Source organism: Henckelia pumila, chromosome 2 (genome assembly GCF_033568475.1).
Source record: "Henckelia pumila isolate YLH828 chromosome 2, ASM3356847v2, whole genome shotgun sequence".
Lineage (NCBI taxonomy): Eukaryota > Viridiplantae > Streptophyta > Magnoliopsida > Lamiales > Gesneriaceae > Henckelia > Henckelia pumila.
In genome coordinates, this window is record NC_133121.1 from 150,752,832 (window position 1) to 150,777,899 (window position 25,068).

Sequence of the window (25,068 nt, forward strand, 5' to 3'; positions counted from 1 at the left end):
TGCCATATAAAATAATGCAACACATAATACATGCACACTCAGTCAGGGTATCTCGAACATTACTTGCGTACCTCAATAATATCAGATAAGCTACACCAGCTCTACTGTCCAAGCCTATAATCACAAGATTACTATATCACTAATCAACATCTAAAATTCTTAACTAAGCTAATAGATACTCCCAAACTATTTATAGGAACTCGGATTATACCTTCAGCCGTTGTTAGCCCGTTGTTGTAGATTGCCCCAAAACTTGGGCACAACTCCGCTACGACTTCGGAGACGCCTCGCCAACAACCGGACTACGCCTAAGAAGTCTGGAAACCCCTAAAAATCATAAGAAATCGAGAGAGAAGGAAGTGAATTGGTGCCAAAATTTGAATATCGGATGCCCTATTTATAGGCGGATATCGGACATTCCGAACCCCCGATCGGACGTTCCGATCTCTGCATGCTGGCCACGTCCCGAACGACCACGATCAGAAGCTCCGATCTAGAATTCGGAAGTTCCGATCCCATGCATGCAACTACGTGTTCAAACGTCAATGACACGTCAGAATTGCGCATGGCCTAACTCGATCGGAATTTCCGATCTCACCTTCGGACGTTCCGATCTAGCTTCCGAACACCATCGCCTGATCCAATCACTTCGGATCTTCCGATCTCGTTCGGACCTTCCGAACATGTCCAAGTCCACTTCGACCCTTTGATAAAATATGACGTCCTAGAGTCGATTTCTTGGTCCGATTAATCAAATTAAAATCGCTTAATCTTGTAAATTGAGACTGGGTTACTATATCATCTTACACCAAGGTCCCAAGTGTGGGATGTGGTCTCGAGATCGAGACCCAATTGTATATAAAAAAAATCCCCTTCCCAACTCAAAAAAAAAATGAACGGTTAGATATAGTACTTTGTGGAAGTATACTACCCTTATGGTAGCATTTCATCAACCGATTATTAGGGTTGAGTTCATGCTAGTATAAAGATAGTAACCAAATACAAAATCCAAGAGTACAAAACTGATTTGGATATGTGGGATACATAAAAATATATGCAACCTACATAACTAAAATTGGACGGTTAGATATAGTGAGAGGGTATTACCCTTATGCTCTTCATGGTATTATTTTGAGGACATCACCAAATGAATTAAACTATTTTCTTAAATGTCTCGTGGATATTCAGAATCTCTTTGTTGTGTTTTTTTCAAAAAAATTACAATTTTAGTCTTGTAAATTGACATGTTTTTTTTGTTTTATTCCCATAACTTTTCAAAGTTTGGTCTTAGTCCTTGGATTTTTTCTTGGGTTTTGGTATTTTTTCATCGGAATTCACTAAAAATCAATCGAATATTATTTATTTGGCGTTGATGTTTTTTTATAAGACTCGTGTGGTTAGAGTTAAGCTAATATTATACATATTAAAATATACCTAATAAAAATAAAACAAAACTAGAAGTTTTTTCCCCAGATTTGTGAATATTGAGTGTCATTTTTCCCTTTATTTTTGCGTAATGGATTTTAATTTGTGTAACATATGATTAATTCTTGTTAAATGCACCATAAAGGAAAGTACCGGTGGCAAATAAGTAGGGGTGCTCATCGGTCGGTTCGGTTTTAATTTGTCCAAATTCGGTATGATTTTCCGATTTTCGGTTTATGAAAAATTTAATCCGAAGTCAAACTGTTTATTTCGGTTCGGTTTGGTTTTGTACTATAATGGACCGGTTTATACGGTTTGTTTTGGTTGTTTTGATCAATAATACATAACACAATAAAATGTAGAGGTGTTCATTGACCGGCTAAATCGGTATGATTAAAAATCAACTGACAAGCGCACCAGGTCAAATTATAATATAGTGAACAAAAGTCCAGATGTCGAACCCACAGGGACTGTATATATATGAATACCAAAATATATTTATTTCTACTTAATCTAGACTAATGAATAAAGGTGATTCAGATTTTAAACTAATAATAAAAAGTTGCAATTAAAATTAAATTAAATAAAACGCAGCTGGAAATTTTAGGTTTAAATCAAATTTGGGCAAAACTTGATCAAGGACACACGTAGGTACCAGACAATTCAAATAACAAGCAGTCGATCTAAGATATCAGACTTAATCTTAATTCACGGGGATTTTTCTAATTTGTTCGAAGGACTATTTATAGAACAATCAAACCTATTCAAATATTGATGAACTAATCTTTCGTAATTCTAGTCAAATTTGAATGCATGAATAACTATGAAAATTCAGTAAACACCTAAACCGCATAATGAAACCAAATTCTATTTCTAGTCAATTTTACACTATGTTTCTTATTGAAGTGATCAAAATCGAAACCTCCTCTGTCGACTTGGAATCAATTAACATGCAAGTAAATAACTGGCCAAAAAATTCACAAGACAAATATAAATTCAATAAACAATAAATTCGAATCAAGTCTGAAAATCTCAAATAAACAAACGAGTTTTCTACATCAATTGTCTGGCCCAATCACGTGACCTTGATCGAATAAAAACTACTCAAGAATCAAATTCATAATTCAAACAATGTTTTAATCATGAATTGAAAATAAAATAAAAGAAAAGAAAAGAATAAGAAATCTCCCAAGTCGTAGCCTAGCCGCCGTCTCTGAAAATCTGGAACTGGAACCCTTAAAATTAATTAAGATTTTTTATTTATAGCACCCGGATCCCGTAATAATTAAATTCCTTTCACCATAAGAATTTATCGGAATTTTTCTTCTTCACGACACGCGCGCGCCTGGAAAGTTACTCGTGCGTGCAGTTATTAAAAACAGTGGCATCACATCTTCTCTCGCGCTCGCGTGCGGAATCATCTCGCTCGCGCGCGTATCTTCATCAAAGTTGCTGGAATTTTATACCGTGCTCGCGCGCACCATCCCCCTTGCTCGCGCGCATTCTTTCATTCTTGAATGTTACGCGATTGCGCTATGTTCAGCGCCAATCTTCTGCCTTGCTTGCGTGATAGCGCTCACACATGCGCGGCTAATCTTCTCTTGTAGCGCGATAGCACTTCCTTGAGCGCCAAACTCAAATGATGCTCTGTTCTTTACTCCATATTGCTTCTTAGCGCTAACCACAAGCGCGTTTTCACTCTTCCTAGCGCCAAACTCAAGTGCTATCGTGCAACAACACTCACCATTAGCGCAACTTTCAACCTGCTTCGAGCGACAAATTTGAAAAATTCATATCTTGAGTTCTAGCTGTCGGATTGACCTGAAATTTGGGCAGCAGCTTCAAATTATCTTGAACTTCATTCTGAATGGTGGAGATGGGATTTGGATCTTTTTTAAATTAAATATGATTTTTCTAACAAAGCTGCTCTGTAATTCACTCTTCAAAAATTCATTTTCCTACAAAATTAACCCGAGGAGTGAAATACACACAAATGCAATAAAACACATAATAACACACCAAATAATACGAATTCACACAGAATTAACATAAAAAATATCACGAACTAATGCATACAAAATGCACTTATCAACACCCCCATACTTATACTTTGCTCGCCCTCGAGCAAGACATGCAAAAACAGAATGCAACAAAAACATGACTAAGGATGATTCATAAATGTGCACAGCCTCCGAGAAGTTCAATCACAATAACAAAAGCACACACATGCTCTCAACTTTCATAATACACTTTCGGTTTAACGTGAACGTGTGTGTGTGAAAATGTCATTCCAGTTTCATACAACTTAGACCGAATTCATTTCAAAACTGCTTAGCGACCTTTGACAAGTCAGTGAAAGTTTCACTTTTCAAGTGTCCATCCCTTCCAACGACCTCTAGACAAACCCACCTCCCTTGAGAATAATTACGCACCTCCGGATTTTTCAACCGGTATTGTTTTAGCCCCAATAATTACCCGCTGACTTAGCTATAAATTGCTAGGATATGAAAACTCATTCTATTTTTTCTTTCTAATCCCCTCGTCTATAGCCCGGATGGAGCATCAATCCCATTTAATCCGCATATTTAGCCTTAAATTTAATCTTTTACAGGATTTTAATCCTTTCAAGGCCCGGAAGGAATTGTATAAAAAAAAAAATTTCTCTAGGTGCGCCCAAGATCATAAGTGTAAACTAGAGCCTCATAAAAATTCATAGAACACAATCAAGATCCACAAACCACTTATTGCCGTGCAATGGTCAAACAGACAGAAACTTCATCAAATCTTTCGTCACACTCCACTGGTCTAACACAAGTGCTTAAAAATATTCACAGTTCAACCTACAGTTTCTCATGTCCAGTCAAGAGCAATTTTTTTTTCAAAAATCCAATTTTTTCAAAAAAACTTCATCATCATTGGCTATTATGACTCATCCTACCCATGCAAGACAACACAAACAACAACAAAATGATATGCATGATTATGAACTATATGCAAACAAATACTAAATATGACAGATGCAACACAAACACAACAAACAATGCAAATAAACTATTCAACCCCCCATACTTATCCAAAACATTGCCCTCAATGCTTTAGACAATGAACAGAATGCGAAACGAACAAAAACACAATGAAAATAAAAAAAACACTCCCATGGTTTTCGATTCATCCTCTTCCTTCTTGATGGTATCCGCTAGGTAAAGTAGCAGCAATCTGTATATATCAGTAGACATGACAAACTGGCATGGAAAAGAAAACAAAAATCAAATAAAAACAAAACAAAAACCGAAAACAAAATAAAAAGCAAAAGCAAAAACACTGGGTTGCCTCCCAGTCAGTGCTAAATTTATAGTCTATAGCCCGACTATACTCCTCTCTTGAGTGGCAAAATTCAAGGTGGTTTATCCACCGTCTGTGAAAAACTCGAATCAGTTCTGCACTTGCATGCTACACCATTAAATAATTTGTGCACTTGACCAATTCCTGCAGACAACTGCACCTGCTGACATGCATCAATTTCAACACCAATCATATCAATCAAACGAATAGCAGAACAAGTTTTTAAAATTGGGCTTTCAGGAGCCGACTTAAACATTTTAAATACAACTTGCTCATCGTTCAATCTCAGCACCAACTCTCCTCTCTCAACATCAATTAACGCCCTACTTGCAGCAAGAAAAGGACGTCCTAGAATAAATGGAACCTCTGAATCCTCCTCCATGTCAAGAATAACAAAGTCTATAAGATAAATTAAATTATCTATCTTGACTAGGACATTCTCTACGATCCCTCTCGGATATTTAATAGAACCATCAGCAAATTTGAGAGAGATAGCAGCAGGTTCTATATTTTCAACACCTAGTTTTCGAGCAATAGAATATGACATTAAATTTATACTCGATCCTAGATCACACAGCACACTATCAAAAGACAGACTTCCAATATGACAGAGTATATAAAAACTCCCTGGATCATGAAATTTTGTTGGAAGCTTCTTTTGCAACACCGCCGAGCACTCCTCCTTCATTGTGACTTGCGTAAGATCAGTCAATTTCTTCTTATTTTTCAACAAGTCCTTCAGAAATTTAGCATATCTCGGCATCTGAGCTAAAGCGTCTGCAAAAGGAATGTTAATATGAAGTTTCTTGAAAATTTCAAGAAACTTTTTAAATTGAGAATCAAATAACAGTTTCTTAGCTCTAAGGGGGAAAGGTAAAGCAGATATATCAACATTCTCATTAACTTCAAATTTTGAAGTCTTACCTTTCTTACCTGTCTTGGAGGATTTCTCAGTCCGCACCTCCTCTTGAACTTCAGGAATTTTCGTCTTTTGGTGGTTTGCTCCTCATGTTTGTTAGTTTGTGATCTCGTCACTACCATAATAGCATTCACGCCTCATGGATTTGGTTCAGTGTTGCTAGGCAACGCTCCAGTAGGATGAGTAGAGAGTTGGGTTGCTATCTGAGCCATCTGAGTCTCCAACTTCTGTAGCATAGCTTCTTGATTCTGTAAACGAGCCTCAGTACCCGCCACATATTTCATCATGATCTCCTCGAAACTCGGCTTCTTTTCCTCTTGCTTGGGCTGCCAGCTTTGATTATAGTTATTGTAGGAGTTATACGGCTGCCTTCCTTGATTTCCCATAAAATTTACAGCATCAACTTCAAATATCTGCTGCTCTTCCGGAATGTTCCCTTGTACTTGATTTACCGGCGATGTTTTCATGATTGCCACTTGATGTGTCAGAGCGTCAATCTTAACATTCAGGGCCATCAAACCATCGAATTCTAGAATACCGGCCTTCTTCTCTTTCTTCACATCCGGCCACCCAATTTTGCTCTCTGCCATGTTGCCAATGATTTCTCAAGCTTCAGCTGGCGTCTTCCTGAATAAGCATCCATTAGCAGCAGCATCTAGCATAGAACGCACTGAAGGATCTGCTCCATTATAGAACGTCTGTGTTTGCTGGCTTTGTGTGAGATTATGCTGAGGACACATCCTCAACATCTTTTTAAATCTGGTCCATGCCGCATGTAGAGATTCTCCCTCCTTTTGCTTGAAAGATATAATATCTGAGAACAACTTCGCCATCTTAGTAGGAGGGAAATACTTGTTCAGAAAAGTCTAAACAAGTTGATTCCATGTAGTGATGGAACCCGCAGGCAAATCATCTAGCCACTCAACAGCTTTGCCTTGAAGAGAGAATGGGAATAACCGCAGTCGCACTGCATCAGATGTTACCCCATTAACTTTGAATGTGTCGTAGATCGACAGAAACCGCTCCAGATGAGCGTATGGGTCTTCCACAGATGTGCCCCCAAATCTAGCTTGCAATTGGATCAGCTGAATAGTAGAGGGTTTCAGCTCAAAATTGTTCGCCTCAACAGCGGGACGAACTATGCTAGATCCATAGCCTTCAGTTGGCGGCCTAATAATATCCCAAACAGTACGGTTGTCCGCCATCTCTACTAGCACCTGCACCTGAAAGTTACAAAGAAAAGAGAGGAATTCAGAATCTTAATAAAATAAAAAAAACAGTCTAATCTCAAGAGAAATAAAAATTCTGATATCAACACAGTCCCTAGCAACGGCGCCAAAAACTTGACCGGCTACATCGGTATGATTAAAAATCTACTGGCAAGTGCACCAGGTCAAATTATAATATAGTGAACAAAAGTCCAGATGTCGAACCCACAGGGACTGTATATATATGAATACCAAAATATATTTATTTCTACTTAATCTAGACTAATGAATAAAGGTGATTCAGATTTTAAACTAATAATAAAAAGTTGCAATTAAAATTAAATTAAATAAAACGCAGCTGGAAATTTTAGATTTAAATCAAATTTGGGCAAAACTCGATCAAGGACACACGTAGGTACCAGACAATTCAACTAACAAGCAGTCGATCTAAGATATCAGACTTAATCTTAATTCACGGGAATTTTTCTAATTTGTTCGAAGGACTATTTCTAGAACAATCAAACCTATTCAAATATTGACGAACTAATCTTTCGTAATTCTAATCAAATTTGAATGCATGAATAACTATGAAAATTCAGTAAACACCTAAACCGCATAATGAAACCGAATTCTATTTCTAGTCAGTTTTACACTATGTTGCTTATTGAAGTGATCAAAATCGAAACCTCCTCTGTCGACTTGGAATCAATTAACATGCAAGTAAATAACTGGCCAGAAAATTCACAAGACAAATATAAATTCAATAAACAATAAATTCGAATCAAGTCTGAAAATCTCAAATAAACAAACGAGTTTTCTACATCAATTGTCTGGCCCAATCACGTGACCTTGATCGAATAAAAACTACTCAAGAATCAAATTCAGAATTCAAACAATGTTTTAATCATGAATTGAAAATAAAAGAAAAGAAAAGAAAAGAATAAGAAATCTCCCAAGTCGTAGCCTAGCCGCCGTCTCTGAAAATCTGGAACTGGAACCCTTAAAATTAATTAAGATTTTCTATTTATAGCGCCCGGATCCCGTAATAATTAAATTCCTTGCACCATAAGAATTTATCGGAATTTTTCTTCTTTACGACACGCGCGCGCGCCTGAAAAGTTACTCGCGCGCGCGCAGTTATTAAAAACAGTGGCCTCACATCTTCTATCGCGCTCGCATGCGGAATCATCTCGCTCGCGCGCGTATCTTCATCAAAGTTGCTGGAATTTTATACCGCGCTCGCGCGCACCATCCCCCTCGCTCGCGCGCGTTCTTTCATTCTTGAATGTTGCGCGATTGCGCTATGTTCAGCGCCAATCTTCTGCCTTGCTTGCGCGATAGCGCTCTCACATGCGCGGCTAATCTTCCCTTGTAGCGCGATACCGCTTCCTTGAGCGCCAAACTCAAATGCTGCTCTGTTCTTTACTCCATATTGCTTCTTAGCGCTAACCACAAGCGCGTTTGCACTCTTCCTAGCGCCAAACTCAAGTGCTATCACGCAACAACACTCACCATCAGCGCACCTTTCAACCTGCTCCGAGCGATAAATTTGAAAAATTCATATCATGAGTTCTAGCCGTCGGATTGACCTGAAATTTAGACAGCAGCTTCAAAACATCTTGAAATTCATTCTGAACAGTGGAGATCGAATTTGGATCTCTCTTAAATTAAATATGATTTTTCTAACAAAGCTGCTCCGTAATTCACTCTTCAAAAATTCATTTTCCTACAAAATTAACCCGATGAGTGAAATACACACAAATACAATAAAACACATAATAACACACCAAATAATACGAATGCACATATAATTAACATAAAAAATATCACGAACTAATGCATACAAAATGCACTTATCATTCATCGACCGGTTCGATTCCGTTCTCAGTTTTTTATTTTGTTTTTTTTTTCAGTTTTCGTTTTATAAATATATAATCCGATATCTGAACCAATTTTCTTTGATTCGGTTTGGTTTTCTACCGAAACGGTTTGATTATTTTGGTCGGTTATTTCAGTTTTGATACGATTATTAAAATTAATAATATAAATATATTATAAAATTTAATATGTTATTTTTTATATGATTTTTAGTAAAAATTTAAAAATAAATTTTAAATGAATTACATAAACAAAAATCAACTAAAAATTACATTAAACAACCATCAATTAAAACTATGAATTACAAAAACAACAATGAATTACATAAACAACAATCGACTAAAAATTATTCAAAATAATTATTCATTCACTAAATAAGTAAATATCATCTCATAACATATATAATATAAATACAAATATAAATAAAATTATTAATTTAATAAAATTTTGGTTTTTTCAATCGGTTCGATTTTGACATATATAATCTAAAACCGAACCAAATAAACTTCGATTTTAAGATTTATATCCAAATTACAAAATACGATTTCTGGTTTGGTTCGGTTTTTTATTTTTTCGATTTGGATTTACGGGTTTTTCGATTTTATCCGAAATTTGAACACTCTATAAATAAGTAATATTCGATTGATTTAGTGACTTCCGATGAAAAAAGACCAAAATCATCCAAGTTACTGGACTGAGACCAAACTTTGAAAAGTTATATAATTAACAGTGTTATTAAAACCGGACCGAACCGGTCGTCGGTCCGGTCCGAAACTTCACTAGGAACCGAAAAACCGGTCAATAACCGGAAAACAGGTTCAACCGGTTGAACCGGTTTTTCGAATATTTTTTATTTGTTTTTGAAAATTTGAATTTTTTATTTTAAAAACTTTAAATTTAATATTTTTTTATAAATATACATGATTATTTGAAATTTGTACTTCATTAAAAAATTATTTTAATAATTATTGATTTTTTAAAAATTAAATAACTAATTATTTAAATAATTTAGAACTATAATTGAAATTTTGAATATATTTACATATTTATTTAGCTTTCAAACTATGACAAATATATATATATATATATTTTGTCTATTTATATATATTTTTTAGTTTTTAAAATTTAAAATATATTATTTATTAGATTATATTATATAAACGGTTTTTCGGTTCGACCGTCCGGTTAAAACGGTCCGATCGGTTGGATCATTTTTTTTAGATAGACCGGTTCGATCACCGGTCCGGTTATGAAAACACTGATAATTAAAACAAAAAACAGACCAATTACGTAACTAAAATTATAATTATCCATGTTCTTTTCTAAACTTACAAAGACGTCCTTTCTAATTATACAGCACCTACCATTAAAATGCAATATCTACCAACAAAAAAAAATCCTCCAATTCATTAATCATTTCACACCCATTTTCTCCTTCAAATTTCTCCAAAATTGTCTACTTCCATCCAATACCACAAATCAAATCTCATCCAGAGCAATCAGAAATCTTTTGAAGTTCCGTTCTCATTTTCACATATATATATATATATATATATATTTGTTTCTTAATTTTTTTTTTCTTATTTTTAACACACACTGCGCGTATGTGACATCCACTAACGTGGATAAAGGTGATATTGCCAATTCATAGCTAAAAGTTTTACCAATTACTCTTTAGAAGTGTTGGAGGGACGACTAGTAGATCAAAACATAAAAGAGTCGTGTTAATTCTCAAAGTAATGTTTTGGAATTCAAAAAATTCCCAAGCAAACCAGTAATACATGGACTTATTGTCAAGGATACCTCCAAAGATCAAGGCATAAATAAAGGAGCATCATAACAAGAAAAAAATCAATTCAAGGATAAATTACACAATTAAAGATTGACTGACGCAATAATTTTTGCACTTTCCTTTCTGCAAAGCATTCATACCCTATTAAGAATCTAGTTGCAGTGATCAATGCAAAACAATGTTCTTTTTAAAAGCTCTGCTCTAAACCTTAAACCCTAAACCCTTTGTTGGGCCCATATTCGCTCGCCCATGCCCACAGACCAAAAAACCGGAAACCAATAGCCTGTTTTGCTAAAAAGCGGTGTTTGGTTTTTGATAAAACACGCGAATATGGGCCCAACAAACCCGCTTCGAGAATCGGCTTGAAACATGAACACAAAAAGCTATTATATTAATAAAAGATATGTGAGAGCCTTCTACTTTCTTCCAAACTTTACATGGTATCAGAGAAGGACCCTACATCACCAAACCAAGCCAAAATGTCTTCTGCTTCTTCTTCGTTACTAAAGAAAGAACCAGAACTCAATTTGGTGTCATTTCATCAATGTTCCAGTTTGATTTCCATCAAACTAAATTCCAGCAATTTTCTTTTGTGGCGATCTCAAATCATCCCACTAATACGCAGCCTTGGTATTTACCATCACATTACTGTGAATGAAATACCAGCTGGAGAAGTTGCGAGTGAAAAAGGAGAAAAAATATCGAACCCCCAGTATCAAATCTGGCTGAAAAATGATGGGCTTCTAACTTCGTGGCTTCTTGGAACAATGACAGAAGATGTTCTTAGCATGATTTTCGGAGAAGCGGGAACTTCTTTCACTTTATGGACATCACTAGAACAACAACTACTTCCTATCACCATTGAGAAAGAAGGAAACTTGAAGCATCAGCTGATGGTGATCAAGAAAGGTTCTCGCACACTTGAAGAATACGTGAAAGAATTCAAATTCATATGTGATAATCTTGCTGCCATTCAAAAACCAGTTCCAGATCTTGACAAGGTGTTCCAATTTGCAAGAGGATTAGGTGCCCAGTACACTGATTTTCAAAATGCGTGGCTCACCAAGCCACCATATCCTGCATTCAACCAGTTTGTCTTGGCTCTTCAAGGCCATGAACAAACCTTAGCATCACAACGAGAGGAAGAGAAAACATACATCCAAAATGCTCAGGCCTTCTTTATCCAAAGAGGACGCGGGCAAAATGGACGACGAGGACGCTTCAACTCTCGCGGCAGAGGATTTACACCAGCTGGACGATACAACAACATCCAAAATGTTGTAGTGCGACCGAACCAGAATATAAATCCATCACCCAACTATCAAATTCAACCCAACAATCTCAATCGCCCTTTGAAGATGGATATTCAGTGGTCCAAGAACTCAAATGATCCCGATAAAGTCACGTGTCAAATATGTGGAAAGCCTAACCATCTTGCCATTGAGTGTTGGTACAGGTTTGATTACTCTTACCAATCAGATGACTTGCCCCAAGCTCTTGCTGCAATTAATCTTAACAATGAAAATGATCCGTCATTTTACATTGATTCTGGGGCTACTTCTCATATGACAAACGATGCAGGTAAATTGTCCTCTTTAAAATCTTACATGGGAAATGATATGATTTTTGTGGGTGATGGAAATGCCTTACCAATCTCTCATGTAGGTGATGCACATGTTTCTACAAAAGAAGGAAATTTTAAATTAAATGATGTGCTCGTCGTTCCGCATTTGAAAAAAAATTTGATATCCGTTGGGAAATTTGCATCAGATAATTATTGCACCTTTGAATTCACATCTTCTAATTTTGTTGTGAAGGATCAAAACCAAAGGATAATTGCTAAGGACCATAAAAAGGGACAGTTATATGCCTTGGATGGAGTTTTTCATGAAGCCTTGAGCGCAATAAGAAAAGGAGGTTCATCGTCTATACTTTGGCATCAAAGATTAGGACATCCTAATTCAAAGATATTATCTTTATTAAAGGAGAAAAATGTCAAAGATGTTTCTCATTGGATAGCTAAACCAAACATATGTATTAGCTGTCAAATGGGTAAAAGCTGTAGACTCCTTTTTAAAACTAATAATAAGATTTCTAAGTTTCCTATTCAAAAAATACATTGTGATCTTTGGGGGCCAGCCCCTACAGCCTCAAATCAAGGCTTTCGATATTATGCTATTTTTGTTGATGATTTTAGTAGATTCACGTGGTTATATCCTCTAAAGAAAAAGTCTGACTTTCTAGATTGCTTCCTAAAATTTCAAAAACTTGTGGAGAACCAATTCGATCAAAAAATTAAAATTTTTCAGTGTGATGGAGGTGGGGAGTTCAATTCAAATATTTTTACCGATCATATTCATAATAGTGGAATTGAGTTGCATGTCTCTTGTCCTGGCACTCCTCAGCAGAATGGTATAGCAGAACGAAAACATTGGCATATAGTTGAGACTGGGCTTACGATGTTATTTCATGCTAATTTGTCATTGTCTCTATGGGTTGAAGTTTTTTGTACTAGTGTATATTTTATTAATCGCCTACCATCATCAGTTTTGCAGAATGAAAGTCCTTATCGCAAGCTTTATAATGGACATCCAGATTATAATGCCTTGCGGGTGCTAGGATGCTTGTGTTTTCCTTCCTTAAAACATCAAGGCGGTTCAAAGTTCGTCAAGAAAACATATCCATGTGTTTTTATCGGGTACAGTCCAATACACAAAGGATATCGATGCCTAGATCCAAAAACAAAACGAGTATACATCTCTCGGCATGTAATTTTTTATGAAGAATCCTTTCCATTCAAACCAACTCCATTTGTCCAAAACTCTCAAAACTTTTCCATATCAGAATTTCCCAAGTTGGATGAGTTGATTGACACGATGAAGGATTTCTCAAATCAAGAAAAATCAAAAATTCTCAACCTTTAATTGCTCTTAATTTTATAAATTGTTGTGATAATATTTCAAATGCAGATGTCATTACCTCCACAACTTTGGAGGTGTCCGGTGCTGGTCATACAAATCCACCAATCATGGACTCACAAGAATCATTAACAACAGAAACATTGATTAAGCCAATCCTGCAGAATGATTATGAGAAAACCGAAAGAAATTTCAATGAGCCACCAACAGAGCCATCATCCGAACAGTCACCAAATATGGAAAATCCAGCACAAATCATTGAACATTCTGAAGAAAATTCTCAAATTACATCTCGACCAGTGAGACGCCGAAAAGCACCTTCATATTTACAAGACTATGCAATTGTTGCTACAAAATAATCTTTTCCATCAGAACCAAACAACCTTAAAGAGGCTTTAAAAGATCGACATTGGATAAATGCTATGGAAGATGAATTTGTTGCTCTCAAAACCAATGGTACGTGGGATTTGGTTCCTAGGCCCTCTGATGTCAATATTATTGGCTCAAAGTGGGTCTATCGGATTAAAACAAAAGAGGATGGAACAATTGATCGCTTCAAAGCTCGTTTAGTTGCGAAAGGATTCACACAAGTCTCGGGTGTTGACTACGATGAAACCTTCAGTCCGGTAGTTCGCCCAACTACCATCCGACTAGTGATTGCTCTTTCATTGTCCTTGAAATGGAAGATGAGGTAACTCGACGTTAAAAACGCCTTCTTGCATGGAAATCTCAAGGAAATTGTTTACATGCAACAACCTCCAGGATTCATTGATTCCACAAAGAAAAATCATGTTTGCTTGCTTAAGAAATAAATCTACGGATTAAAGCAAGCACCTCGTGCTTGGTTTGATAGACTTTCTCAATATCTGCTACAACTTGGTTTTTCTTGTGACAAATCTGATGCCTCACTTTTTATCTATCGTGCAAATGATATCACTGCTATTATTCTCATATATGTGGATGATGTTCTCCTTACAGGAAACAATGATGTCTTTGTTCAAGGTCTTATTGATAAGCTGGGCCAAGAATTCGCCATCAAGGACCTCGGCTTACTACATTATTTTCTTGGTGTAGAAGTGAAGTACTTTTCTGGTGGTGTGTTCTTATCACAACAAAAGTACACTCATGACTTGCTCCATATAACACAAATGCTTGAAAGTGTTGCCTACTCTACACCCATGAAGATAAAAGACAAAGAGCAACCCACAGATTCAGAATCCGTAGATGCGACTATTTTTCGAAGCATAGTAGGTGCACTACAATACCTCACTTTCACAAGGCCAGATATAATTTATGCAGTCAATAAGGTTTCTCAATTTCTCAGCAGTCCTACACTAGTTCATTTAAAGGCAGTGAAGCGTATTTTAAGGTACTTAAATGGTACACGAAATTTTGGTGTTCGCTACATAACTCAAAGTCCTACAACTCTCTATGCCTTTAGCGATGCGGATTGGGCTGGTTGTCCAACCACCAGGAGAAGTACCACTGGATTTTGTGCATTTCTTGGTGCAAACTGCATATCTTGGTGTTCAAAAAAACAGCCTATAGTGTCTCGCTCTAGCTCTGAAGCCGAATACCGGTCCATGGCCTCCACAACAGCAAAAATAACATGGCTAACTTTTATACTTCGAGACGTTGGGATTAAACTAGCACAACCACCACAGTTGTTTTGTGACAATATAAGTGCACTCCACATGTCAATCAATCCGGTTTTTCACGCACGATCAAAACACATTGAGCTTGACGATCATTTTGTAAGGGAGAAAGTTGCAATGGGCTATCTTGTCACAAGATACATTCCGACATCGTCTCAACCTGCTGACATCTTTACAAAACCTTTATCTAAATATGCCTTTCAAAAATTCAGATACAAACTGGGTGTTTGCCATCTCCCACACTCCAGTTTGAAGGAGCATGTCAAGGATACCTCCAAAGATCAAGGCATAAATAAAAGAGCAGCATATCAAGAAGAAAATCAATTCAAGGATAAATTACACAATTAAAGATTGACTGACGCAATAAGTTTTGCACTTTCCTTTCTGCAAAGCATTCATATGTGTATATATTGTAAAGCTATTATATTAATAAAAGATATGTGAGAGCCTTCTACTTTCTTCCAAACTTCACACTTATTTCATGGACTTTACCCGAAGGATTAGAACAAATGAATTCCTTGTTTCTCCCTCTTTACTTATTTCATGGACTTTACCCAAAGGACCAATAATACATATATTTTTAATTGTCATATTTTTCATTCTCATTACTAATATTTTTTTGGGCGGAATACTAAAGTGGTTAGACGAACTGACTCATAAAGAGATAAGTTAACCTGCCAAAAATGCCACATCTGATGGGACAGGTGGGCCTGCTCATCATTTTGACATACTAGAAATCTCTAACTCAACTCAATCGAAGGTGAGTTGCGGATTAGATGAACTGACCCATCAAAAAGACCCAATAAAATTCTTAATTAATGATTTCATGTTTCTACATTTTAGATATAGCAATTGACCAAAAAAAAAAAAAGAAATCACAATTTTCAATAAAATATACACATATCACCAATTTTCCATAAAATGCACGATTTTTTTTTAAAAAAAATCTCCTCTCAACCCGCGGGACAACCCGAGCCCTTCGCGCCTCGGCCTTCCTTGATCTATAATCCGTGTGTGCTGACCCATTTAGGCTCGTCTTTCAGTGGGTTGCTAAAATTTCAACTCAACCGACTTAAATTGTTTAGTGACAGAACTCAAATCGACGGCTCTACTGAATACTTTGCATAGGAAAATTAGAGTGATTTGCAACTACTGCATCAGCTTGAGTTTATCTTTAGTAAAAAAATAAATTAAAGGATTTACCTCTCATTTTTAAAAATATTTTTGAAAATTTTAAAACATAATGAATACATTAATTAATCATTTTAGAAAGCGAAAATCGAAAAACACAAATAAGAACAAAGAAGATATCAAACAACAGACTGTCTATATATATATATATATTAAAAATATACAGCTTGCAAATTTCAACACCATCTTCGTATTCATCATCTAAATCTCCATTTTAAATCTCAAACTGTATACAATCATAGACATGATTAATTATATACCAATAAGTTTGTTGAAAGAAAATATAAAAGAGTGAATATATAGGTTATCATTCTTCGACAAGGAATTCCGACTGCGACCAAGAAAAATTCAAAATTAATTCGAAAGCTCATATATAACTTTACATAAATATATATATCATACGATTGAATTCATGAATTATATATAAATATTATAATGACACATGAACATTTTATAGGAATGTGAAAACTAATGATACACTCTCTTCTACTCTCAACGCCAAAAAAGTCATTCCAAGATTCTAATAAGTGAATATTGTAGATGATGCAGTTTTATATAATTCCAAAGAGCTTTGAATTAAGATTAGGGAAATATAGACATTGATGAGATGATATATATATATAAAAATATGAGTCGTGTTTTGCATGGTTGCAACATAGTGATGCAAGTTCGTTGCACGGTTATCTTCAACATATACAACAGAAAATTCCTTAACAAAGTAATGCGAATTTTAAAAATCTTATGTGTTATCATATTGATCGCAAAAGAATATATTTTATAGTTCATATTCCAATCTTGATTCTATAAAGTATATAATATGTTATATTTTTCAAAAAATTACTATAGTCTTTCATTTAATTAAATAATTAATTATGAATTCATTATATCAATTGACAACTTAATGGTAATTATTGCTCTCCCATAACCTCCATTTTAATTCACCAACAATTTCTTCATTACCTATATATTCTATTATATATAGATTTTGATATTTTGCTATACTTTAATTTCTATCTAAAACAACAATGTATGCTGACAATGGTTTTACTTACATTTAAGTGAATTTTTTTGTGAAAGTAAAACGCAAGGAACCACAAAATCAATGTATCTAGCCATCAGCCTATTTCGTTCAATTGCTTTTTAGCATTGGATCATAATTTTCTATTATTTGTTATATATATATAAAGAAAAATTAACATATTTAACTCTTCGTATAAAAGTTTGTTGTTTTTTTAAAAAAAGTATTAATGGTTATAAGATGAAACTTTGGTTTAGATTTTTAATAATTTATATTTGTTTCGCACTATTTAATATTTTGTTTCACACAATGTTAAGGACAGGACGTGGATTTTAAATTTAGGAAATAAAATGAATATAAATATTTTATAACTAATATGATCTACTATTCAGATGCGACACATGTGTTTGCTACTAGTATTTCCAAAAATCCCAATATAATTCCCAATTAATGATTTCATGTTTCTACATTTTAGATATAGCAATTGAAAAAAAAAATCACAATTTTCACTAAAATACACATATATCACCAATTCTCCATAAAATGCACGATTTATTTTTTTTAAAAAATAATTCTCCTCTCAATCCCGCGAGCCAACCCAAGCCCGTCACGCCTTGGTCTTCCTTGATCCATAACTTGCGCGTGCTGGTCTGTCTTTCAGTGGGTTGCTAAAATTTCAACTCAACCGACTTAAATGTCTCTTGTCTTGAGGTACAACGCCACAAGTTTCCGACGCATGGTCAGATTGCCACATCGTCAGAGCCATTCTTGAAGAATCAATCTCATTGCCCAACTAACCAACCTGACGATCGAGCACAACTCAAAGTGACGGTTTTACCGAATATCTTGCATAGGAAAATTAGAGTGACCTGCATATCACTGCATTAGTTCGTGTTTACCTTTGGTAAAAAAATAAATTAAAGGAGTTCGGGTTTACCTTTCGAAAAAAAATAAATTAAAGGATTTAATTATCAATTAAATTTTTTTTTGAAAATATTAAAAATAAATGTATTAAAATCAGAACACAGAGAATTGCGATAAATATTTAAAACAAGGTGATTATGGGCTCAGCTGCTAGTTCAAGAAAGTGTTGGTATCGAACTTAGTCAAAAGTTCACCTACTTCACCAACTTAGGACACCCGACAAAATGAATAACAATAAATAAACTCAGCTACCACCCTTGTTGCTACCCGTCCTTGGTCATGGCAACCTACCATTCCCACAATTTTGAACGAGAGAGGCGGAGCCCACGAAGTGAAATCCTCCACGCAGCAAACAAATCATCCCCAAATATACTAATACTATGATTTTGGTCTAGTTTTGTATTAATATTAATTTATAATTTTGGGTGGAAAGTTGAGGACTTCGGAGGGTCACCGCGCGAGCTGCCCACCTAACCATGCGCATATTTAAGGCCATTAATCATGTGACCAGACATCAATCCTTATCATTTATAACTTGTACCTGTTGCCTAGATTCTCGTCCTTCCTGTTCTGGATCCAGATTCCTGTATTCTTCCTCTGTTTTTTCTCTTAAACTACCAGACTTCGGTTCTTTCCCTTCTCGATTCTTTACTTCTGGTATGCATTTCTTGGACTTTGATTAATGGTGTAAGGATTTATAGGATAAATTATTTGGAACTTTAAATCATGATGTGGCGTTTAAACGGGTTTTGGGAATTTTTCTTTTGCATCAGCGGGATTGGTTTACGTTGCTGAATTTGCTACTGTTTTTCGGAATGTGGCAAGTCTTGTGTTTTTTTGGATCTTATTATTGACCTTCAAATATCTGAAAGTTTCTTGTGGCTTATATGGCATATGAGTTTATGTAGTTTGAATAAAGTTCAGATCTTGAAATGTGAATTCAAGAATGGCAGCAAAAATAGATCTTGTTTCATGTATAACTGGGACAATTAATTAATGGAACTTTGTTCTACATTAGCCCATTAAGATCTTTGTTTGGATTTGTTGAGGTATTGGAAGTGGATCAGTGATTCTGTGTAAATTGATTGCCTCTTTACATATGCAAACATTTTGAAAAATATGTTGTCCTGTTTCTTCTGGACTTGGTTTGATTTCTAAATCTACATTTGGTTCGAAAATGTAAATATTGGACTCTTGAGCTTCCTTTAAATATCAGCTAAATATTTCCCAAGCACTTCGGTTAGTTGAACTTCTTTGATCATATGAAACTTGGATAAGTCCATATTGACCCCATTCGAAGCTACAACACCTAGCTTGTCGAAGCATGCATGTGATGGAGATGATTATGTACATAAGCGTCCCATGTCATCCTATACTCTCGTTATGGTTCTCTAAGAATCAAAGGTTATTGTTTAGGTCTCTTCTGTATGTCTCTTCCATGTTACTCTTTTACATTTCTGATCGATTAAGATGTTTTGTTGGCCAATGTGGTTATTTGATCATTATATTCATCTAGGTTGTTGTACATTTTCAGTTGTTATACAAGGATAGTTATTATAAAAATATCTTTTGCCTTATTCTGATTTGATTATGTATTTATTATTGGGTTTGAAGGTATAGAAGGCGCAAGGTATTAAGGTTGCATGATTTTTAGTTTTGCTTGTCTGATCTTATCATACAGATACACATCATAGTACAAATATGGAGCTCGTTGAGGCAGTTGCCAGAAGAGAATCTACTTCCCCCGGGAGTATTGCAATTAGAGCTGATCAACAAAGTTACAGTTATCATCAACTAATCTCGTCTGCTAAGATGATATCTAGTTTGTTACGCAATGCTGATCTGAAGACTGTAAGATGAAGCTTTTTTTAGTCTTATATGTTTCAACAGGTTTTGGCTGCAGCATGTACTGTTGCTAACTACATAAATGCATCTTTCGTCAAGGTTTTCTGAAATGGGGTTCTTGATTTGTGATTTATTGCAATAATGCTGGAATTTTGGGTCCCATCTTAATTATAGCATGTTTTTTGTTTACCATTACTTGAATTCACTGATGTACTTGTTTGTCTTTTTGTTAATTTATGTCATGTCTCTAAATCTTAAATTCTGCGTTTAAAATGTCTTACCACCTTTATATCCTTATTGCATGATAAATCCATGCTCTTTCAATTGGTACCAAAAGTTAATATATTCTGGAATTTCTCAGTGATGGAAAACCATTAAATTTTTTGAATGTTTAAGCTTCATATTCTTTATGAAAAGTTGACAATAGAACTCGCATCGATTCATATCTTGTAGGTAGATGATGTCAACGAGAAAAAATATCTTGATGGAGCAAGGGTAGGGATTGTTGCCAAACCTTCAGCTGAATTTGTTGCTGGAGTACTTGGTACATGGCTCAGTGGAGGTGTCGCAGTCCCTCTCGCACTCAGCTACCCTGAAGCTGAGCTTCTGCATGTGATAAATGATTCGGTTCGTCTCCCAGAACTTCGCTTCGTGATTTCCTTTAGCATGTCTTCAGTTACATTCCTTGAGAAGACCTTTTTTTATTTTGAATAGCATAGACTTGCTCTATGCAAAGCAACTGAATGTTATCAAGCTGAGTTTAACACTCTTGTGTTTTGAATAAATATGTGTTATTTTGCATAGACATGTTTCTCATCAACTTAGAAAGTATTATAGAACCTGTAGATGTGATGTAGATTTTATCTTTAATTTTATGAATTTTATTTGTATTTAGGATATTGCAATGATTCTGAGTACTGAAGATCATCAAGATCTCGTTAAAGGCGTTGCTACTAAAACTTCTTCTCAACTATTTATTCTTCCTCCTGTTCCCAACATAAACACAGTATCAACTGAACCTGAGCTCACAACAAATGGAGACAGAAAAGGTGATAAATCTTTTCAGGGTAGTGAAATCTGGAATGGGATTTTTGTGTTGTGGAGATTTTCTATCACAGTTGTATTTTTCCTTCTTGGTGACATTATCTTGTCATACTTTGATGTTTTAATGTAGGTGACGACCCAGCACTGATTATATATACCAGTGGAACAACTGGTAAACCCAAAGGAGCTGTGCACACACACAAAGGTGTCTTATCGCAGGTACTTGATATTCACATTTTTCCTTGTGGCCATTCTTGCCATTCAGGCAGTCTTATAAATAATTCACCAAACAATATAATACGCATATGAAATTTGCTGTTGCAGATTGTTCTCTTTCTTTGCATTGATTTCTGAAATTTATTTACTGCTATAAATTTGCAATGTTATTCCCTTAAAAAATGAGGTTTACCATTTGGATCGGCAGTAGTTGTGGTGAAACTTGATTTTTGGCATCTCATTCTTGCATGTACAGATGAAATTTCAAGATGTTGATGACGGAAAATTTGTCATTATTTCAGGCTCAAATGTTGTCAGGTGCTTGGGGATACACTTCAACCGATCAATTCTTGCATTGCCTACCTCTGCATCATATCCATATAGTCGTGTTGCTCTTTTGAGCATTATTTGTAAAAATAATCATGTCGTATACTGATTCCTAGGACTTTGGATTCTGAAAATTTATATATCGTGTTGCTCTTAACTTCCTCCATACATGTGCATGGCCTGTACAATGCTTTGCTTGCCCCTCTCTATGCTGGTTCAACGGTGACTCCCTAAACTCCTGTCCATAGAAGGCATCGTTTTGGCTAAGATTATTCTACGATATAAGTTTGGTTCAGCGGCATCGGTCTGATCAACTGTATTCTAACTATTTCTGTTTCAACAGGTTGAATTCATGCCTAAATTCAGCGTGAGAGGAGTCTGGCAAAGATGGCGAGAATCTTATCCTAGTGATCAAACTAAATCCAATGATGCCATAACTGTATTTACTGGAGTAAGCTTCGTCTTTGGTATAATGAAGAATTTTTATTTTCATATGGCTTATTATTCACTGTCAGCTAAATGGCCCCCCCTTTACAAGTACTGTAATTTTTTGACATTCATATTGGATCTTTATGTACAATAGCAGTAAATGTAGACCAGCTCTCTATGATTCTCATGAAACTGTTTGTGTATTTTATTTCCTAGATTGCTTCCCTCCGTTGCTTGTATGATAGTTTCTCGACATCCCTGCCAATTAAATCTAAAAAATCGTGGTTCATGATTGCGACAGGTCCCAACAATTTATACACGTCTAATACAAGGATATGAAGCTATGGATCCAGCATTGCAAGCTGCTTCTGCCTCAGCTGCTAGACAGTTGCGCCTAATGGTAACTGTCTGTGATTCTTTATATTTTAATACAAATTGGAATAACAGTGTTATTGAATGATGTTTTAGCCTCATGTGGTTTATCATGTTATGAGAATCCATGTCCAATAATGCTCGTCTTCTTGCTATTTACCGAATTGCTGAACCGTTAGGCTATTGATGTCTAGATGTGTGGCTCGTCTGCACTGCCTCTTCCAGTTATGCAACAATGGGAAAGTATCACTGGACATCGTCTTCTGGAACGATATGGCATGACAGAGGTCAGCAATTGTTTGTAATTTGTGCTTGAACAAATAATTTTCAGCGTTTATGTCATCAGCAGTTGGTATTTGTAGTTTGTCATGGCGCTTTCTAATCCCTTAATTGGTGAGCGGAAGGGAGGTACTGTCGGAAAGCCACTTCCTGGCGTGGAGGTCAGTGTAAATTTTAATTGCCAGATTCTATATAAAAGTGCTGTAAAATTGCAACTATTGATTTAGAGAGAGAAAGAGAGAGAGAGAGAGATGCTAAGAAGCTATTTTCGTCGAAAGACAACTCTCAATGATGGACTATAATTTTTAGTGTTGTGAAAACAAAGGTTTAGAAGAGTAGTTACATGTGCTTCTCAAATTGTATCATGAACCAATTAATCAAGGCTTATTTCTTGTAATGATAGGCCAAGATCATTGTAGAAGATGGTAGTGGTGATGGTAATGATGGGGTCGGTGAGCTCTGCATTAAAAGTCCTTCATTATTCAAGGAATATTGGAAACTTCCAGAGGTACTGCTGATTATGAGAAGACAATTTTTTTGTTAGTCAGTGTTACAGAAACAAAACAGGTCCATTTTTAAAGTTTTCATTTAAGCAAAAACAGGCGGATTTTATGTTGGATATGATAGTTCAAAATACTTTATTTTCAAGAGAGAAGTAAAAGCACAAGCAAAAGTACTAGAGGCCATAAGTTATGACTTCTTGATTTCTTCTTTTTAAAGTACTAGAAGTTGCAAAAACCTAGTCTAACATCAATGTAACATCTAAAAATGTGCTTTTTATAAAATAAAAGATGGCTCTTTTTTAATAATACTTGTATAACTATACACTCTGAATCTTCTGACAGCAGGAATTTGTCATGGCATTCACTCGTGTCCTTTTTTTTTCCTGTTTCTTATATTTTCTTTCTTAATGAACATCTGCTAGGTGACTAAGCAGTCATTTATCGAAGATGGCTTCTTTAAAACTGGAGATGCTGCAAGAGTCAATGATGATGGATACTATGTCATTATGGGACGTGAGTACTTTTAATTCCTCAAAACTATCAAATGTTGGCTCAGTTTTTGTGGGGGTCTAGATCTCTTCCTATGCTCTAGGAGAATTTCCGCAAGACAAAATTAAACTCTGATAAAAATTAAAACTGCTGGTGGTAACATGGACTCATGCTCTTGAACACAAGCATTTTGAACTATCCGATGCCATCATTCAGGTACTAATGCTGATATAATGAAAGTTGGTGGTTACAAGTTATCAGCGCTTGAAATTGAAGCAGTTCTTTTAGAGGTTAGCCGTATATTATGTTTCCTTGTGATTTTTCTGGCTAAAAATATGATATATGCCACGATTTTCCTGGATTGATAATGGTTTAAATTTAAATATCTTTGTTGCTTTCAATGGACTCTATCGGGTGCAGCATCCTACTATTTCCGAGTGCTGTGTGCTGGGTTTGCCTGATAAAACCTATGGAGAAGCTGTGTGCGCGATAATTGTCCCAAATCCAGGGCTTCGAAAAACAGACGAGGAAGAGACTCGGCCTGCATTAACTTTGGGAGAACTTTCTATCTGGGCCAAACAGAGACTTGCGCCATACAAGGTATCACCACATTCAAATTCTTTCAAGTTTTATTGAACAGGTAGATCAACAAAATGTCTGTCAGCAACTAAATATAAAGAAATCTAGATCATTTACCAGTTGTAAATTAACCAAAAGTAGTCGAAAAAGGTATGCAACCATGCGTATCGACGTTATCATGCTGTGGTTTTGACTCGTTTTACTTTCTCATCAGATACCAACCCGTTTATTATTGTGGGACTCATTGCCTCGTAATGCTATGGGAAAGGTGATTTAAACTTCGTTTGGCCGTTTATATCTGTGTTTATCGTCGGAATTCGGACTTATGTATGTGAGTTCAGGTGAACAAGAAGGAGCTTAAGAGAAAGCTAGCCGGCGAAGTGTAGTTAGATAAGAGGGGGACTCGTAGGATGTGCTGGCAGAAGACTATCTTTTGTGCAAAACGTAATGAAATTCCGCATATATAGGTTTTAATTTCAGAAGGGCAATTCTTGAATATTTATCCACCTGGAATACAATTAGTTATTTCTGTGGAGAAAATAATGTATGATATCGAAAACAATTATATGTTTCTGTAAGTCAATAATAACATTTTCCACATTATTTTAAGAAACTAGTAAAAGGGATGTGCATTGCACTTGTATCCAATGTGTATATAATTGATTTATTATAATTATAGTTATGAACAAAATTTAGTTTTATTCTTCTATAAATT

General features: G+C 35.5%; 1 protein-coding gene across 2 annotated transcripts; it reads left to right on the forward strand.

Moving 5' to 3' along the window:
• Nucleotides 1-18,557: 18,557 nt before the first annotated feature.
• On the forward strand, nt 18,558-24,996 carry LOC140882151 (probable CoA ligase CCL8). Of its 2 annotated transcripts, none has more exons than XM_073287947.1 (17): nt 18,558-18,927; nt 19,952-20,121; nt 20,569-20,742; nt 21,011-21,182; nt 21,290-21,378; nt 21,678-21,746; nt 21,871-21,924; nt 22,046-22,153; nt 22,433-22,531; nt 22,698-22,790; nt 22,866-22,943; nt 23,186-23,290; nt 23,708-23,798; nt 23,991-24,064; nt 24,195-24,374; nt 24,568-24,621; nt 24,695-24,996. In XM_073287947.1, exons 1-17 carry the CDS (start codon nt 18,747-18,749, stop codon nt 24,737-24,739), a joined length of 1,836 nt encoding a protein of 611 aa, XP_073144048.1. In that variant the 5' UTR covers nt 18,558-18,746; the 3' UTR covers nt 24,740-24,996. The 2 variants fall into 2 exon arrangements, with proteins under 2 accessions (XP_073144048.1, XP_073144049.1); XM_073287948.1 differs by having other exon boundaries at nt 21,011-21,164.
• The last annotated feature ends 72 nt before the right edge of the window (nt 24,997-25,068 follow it).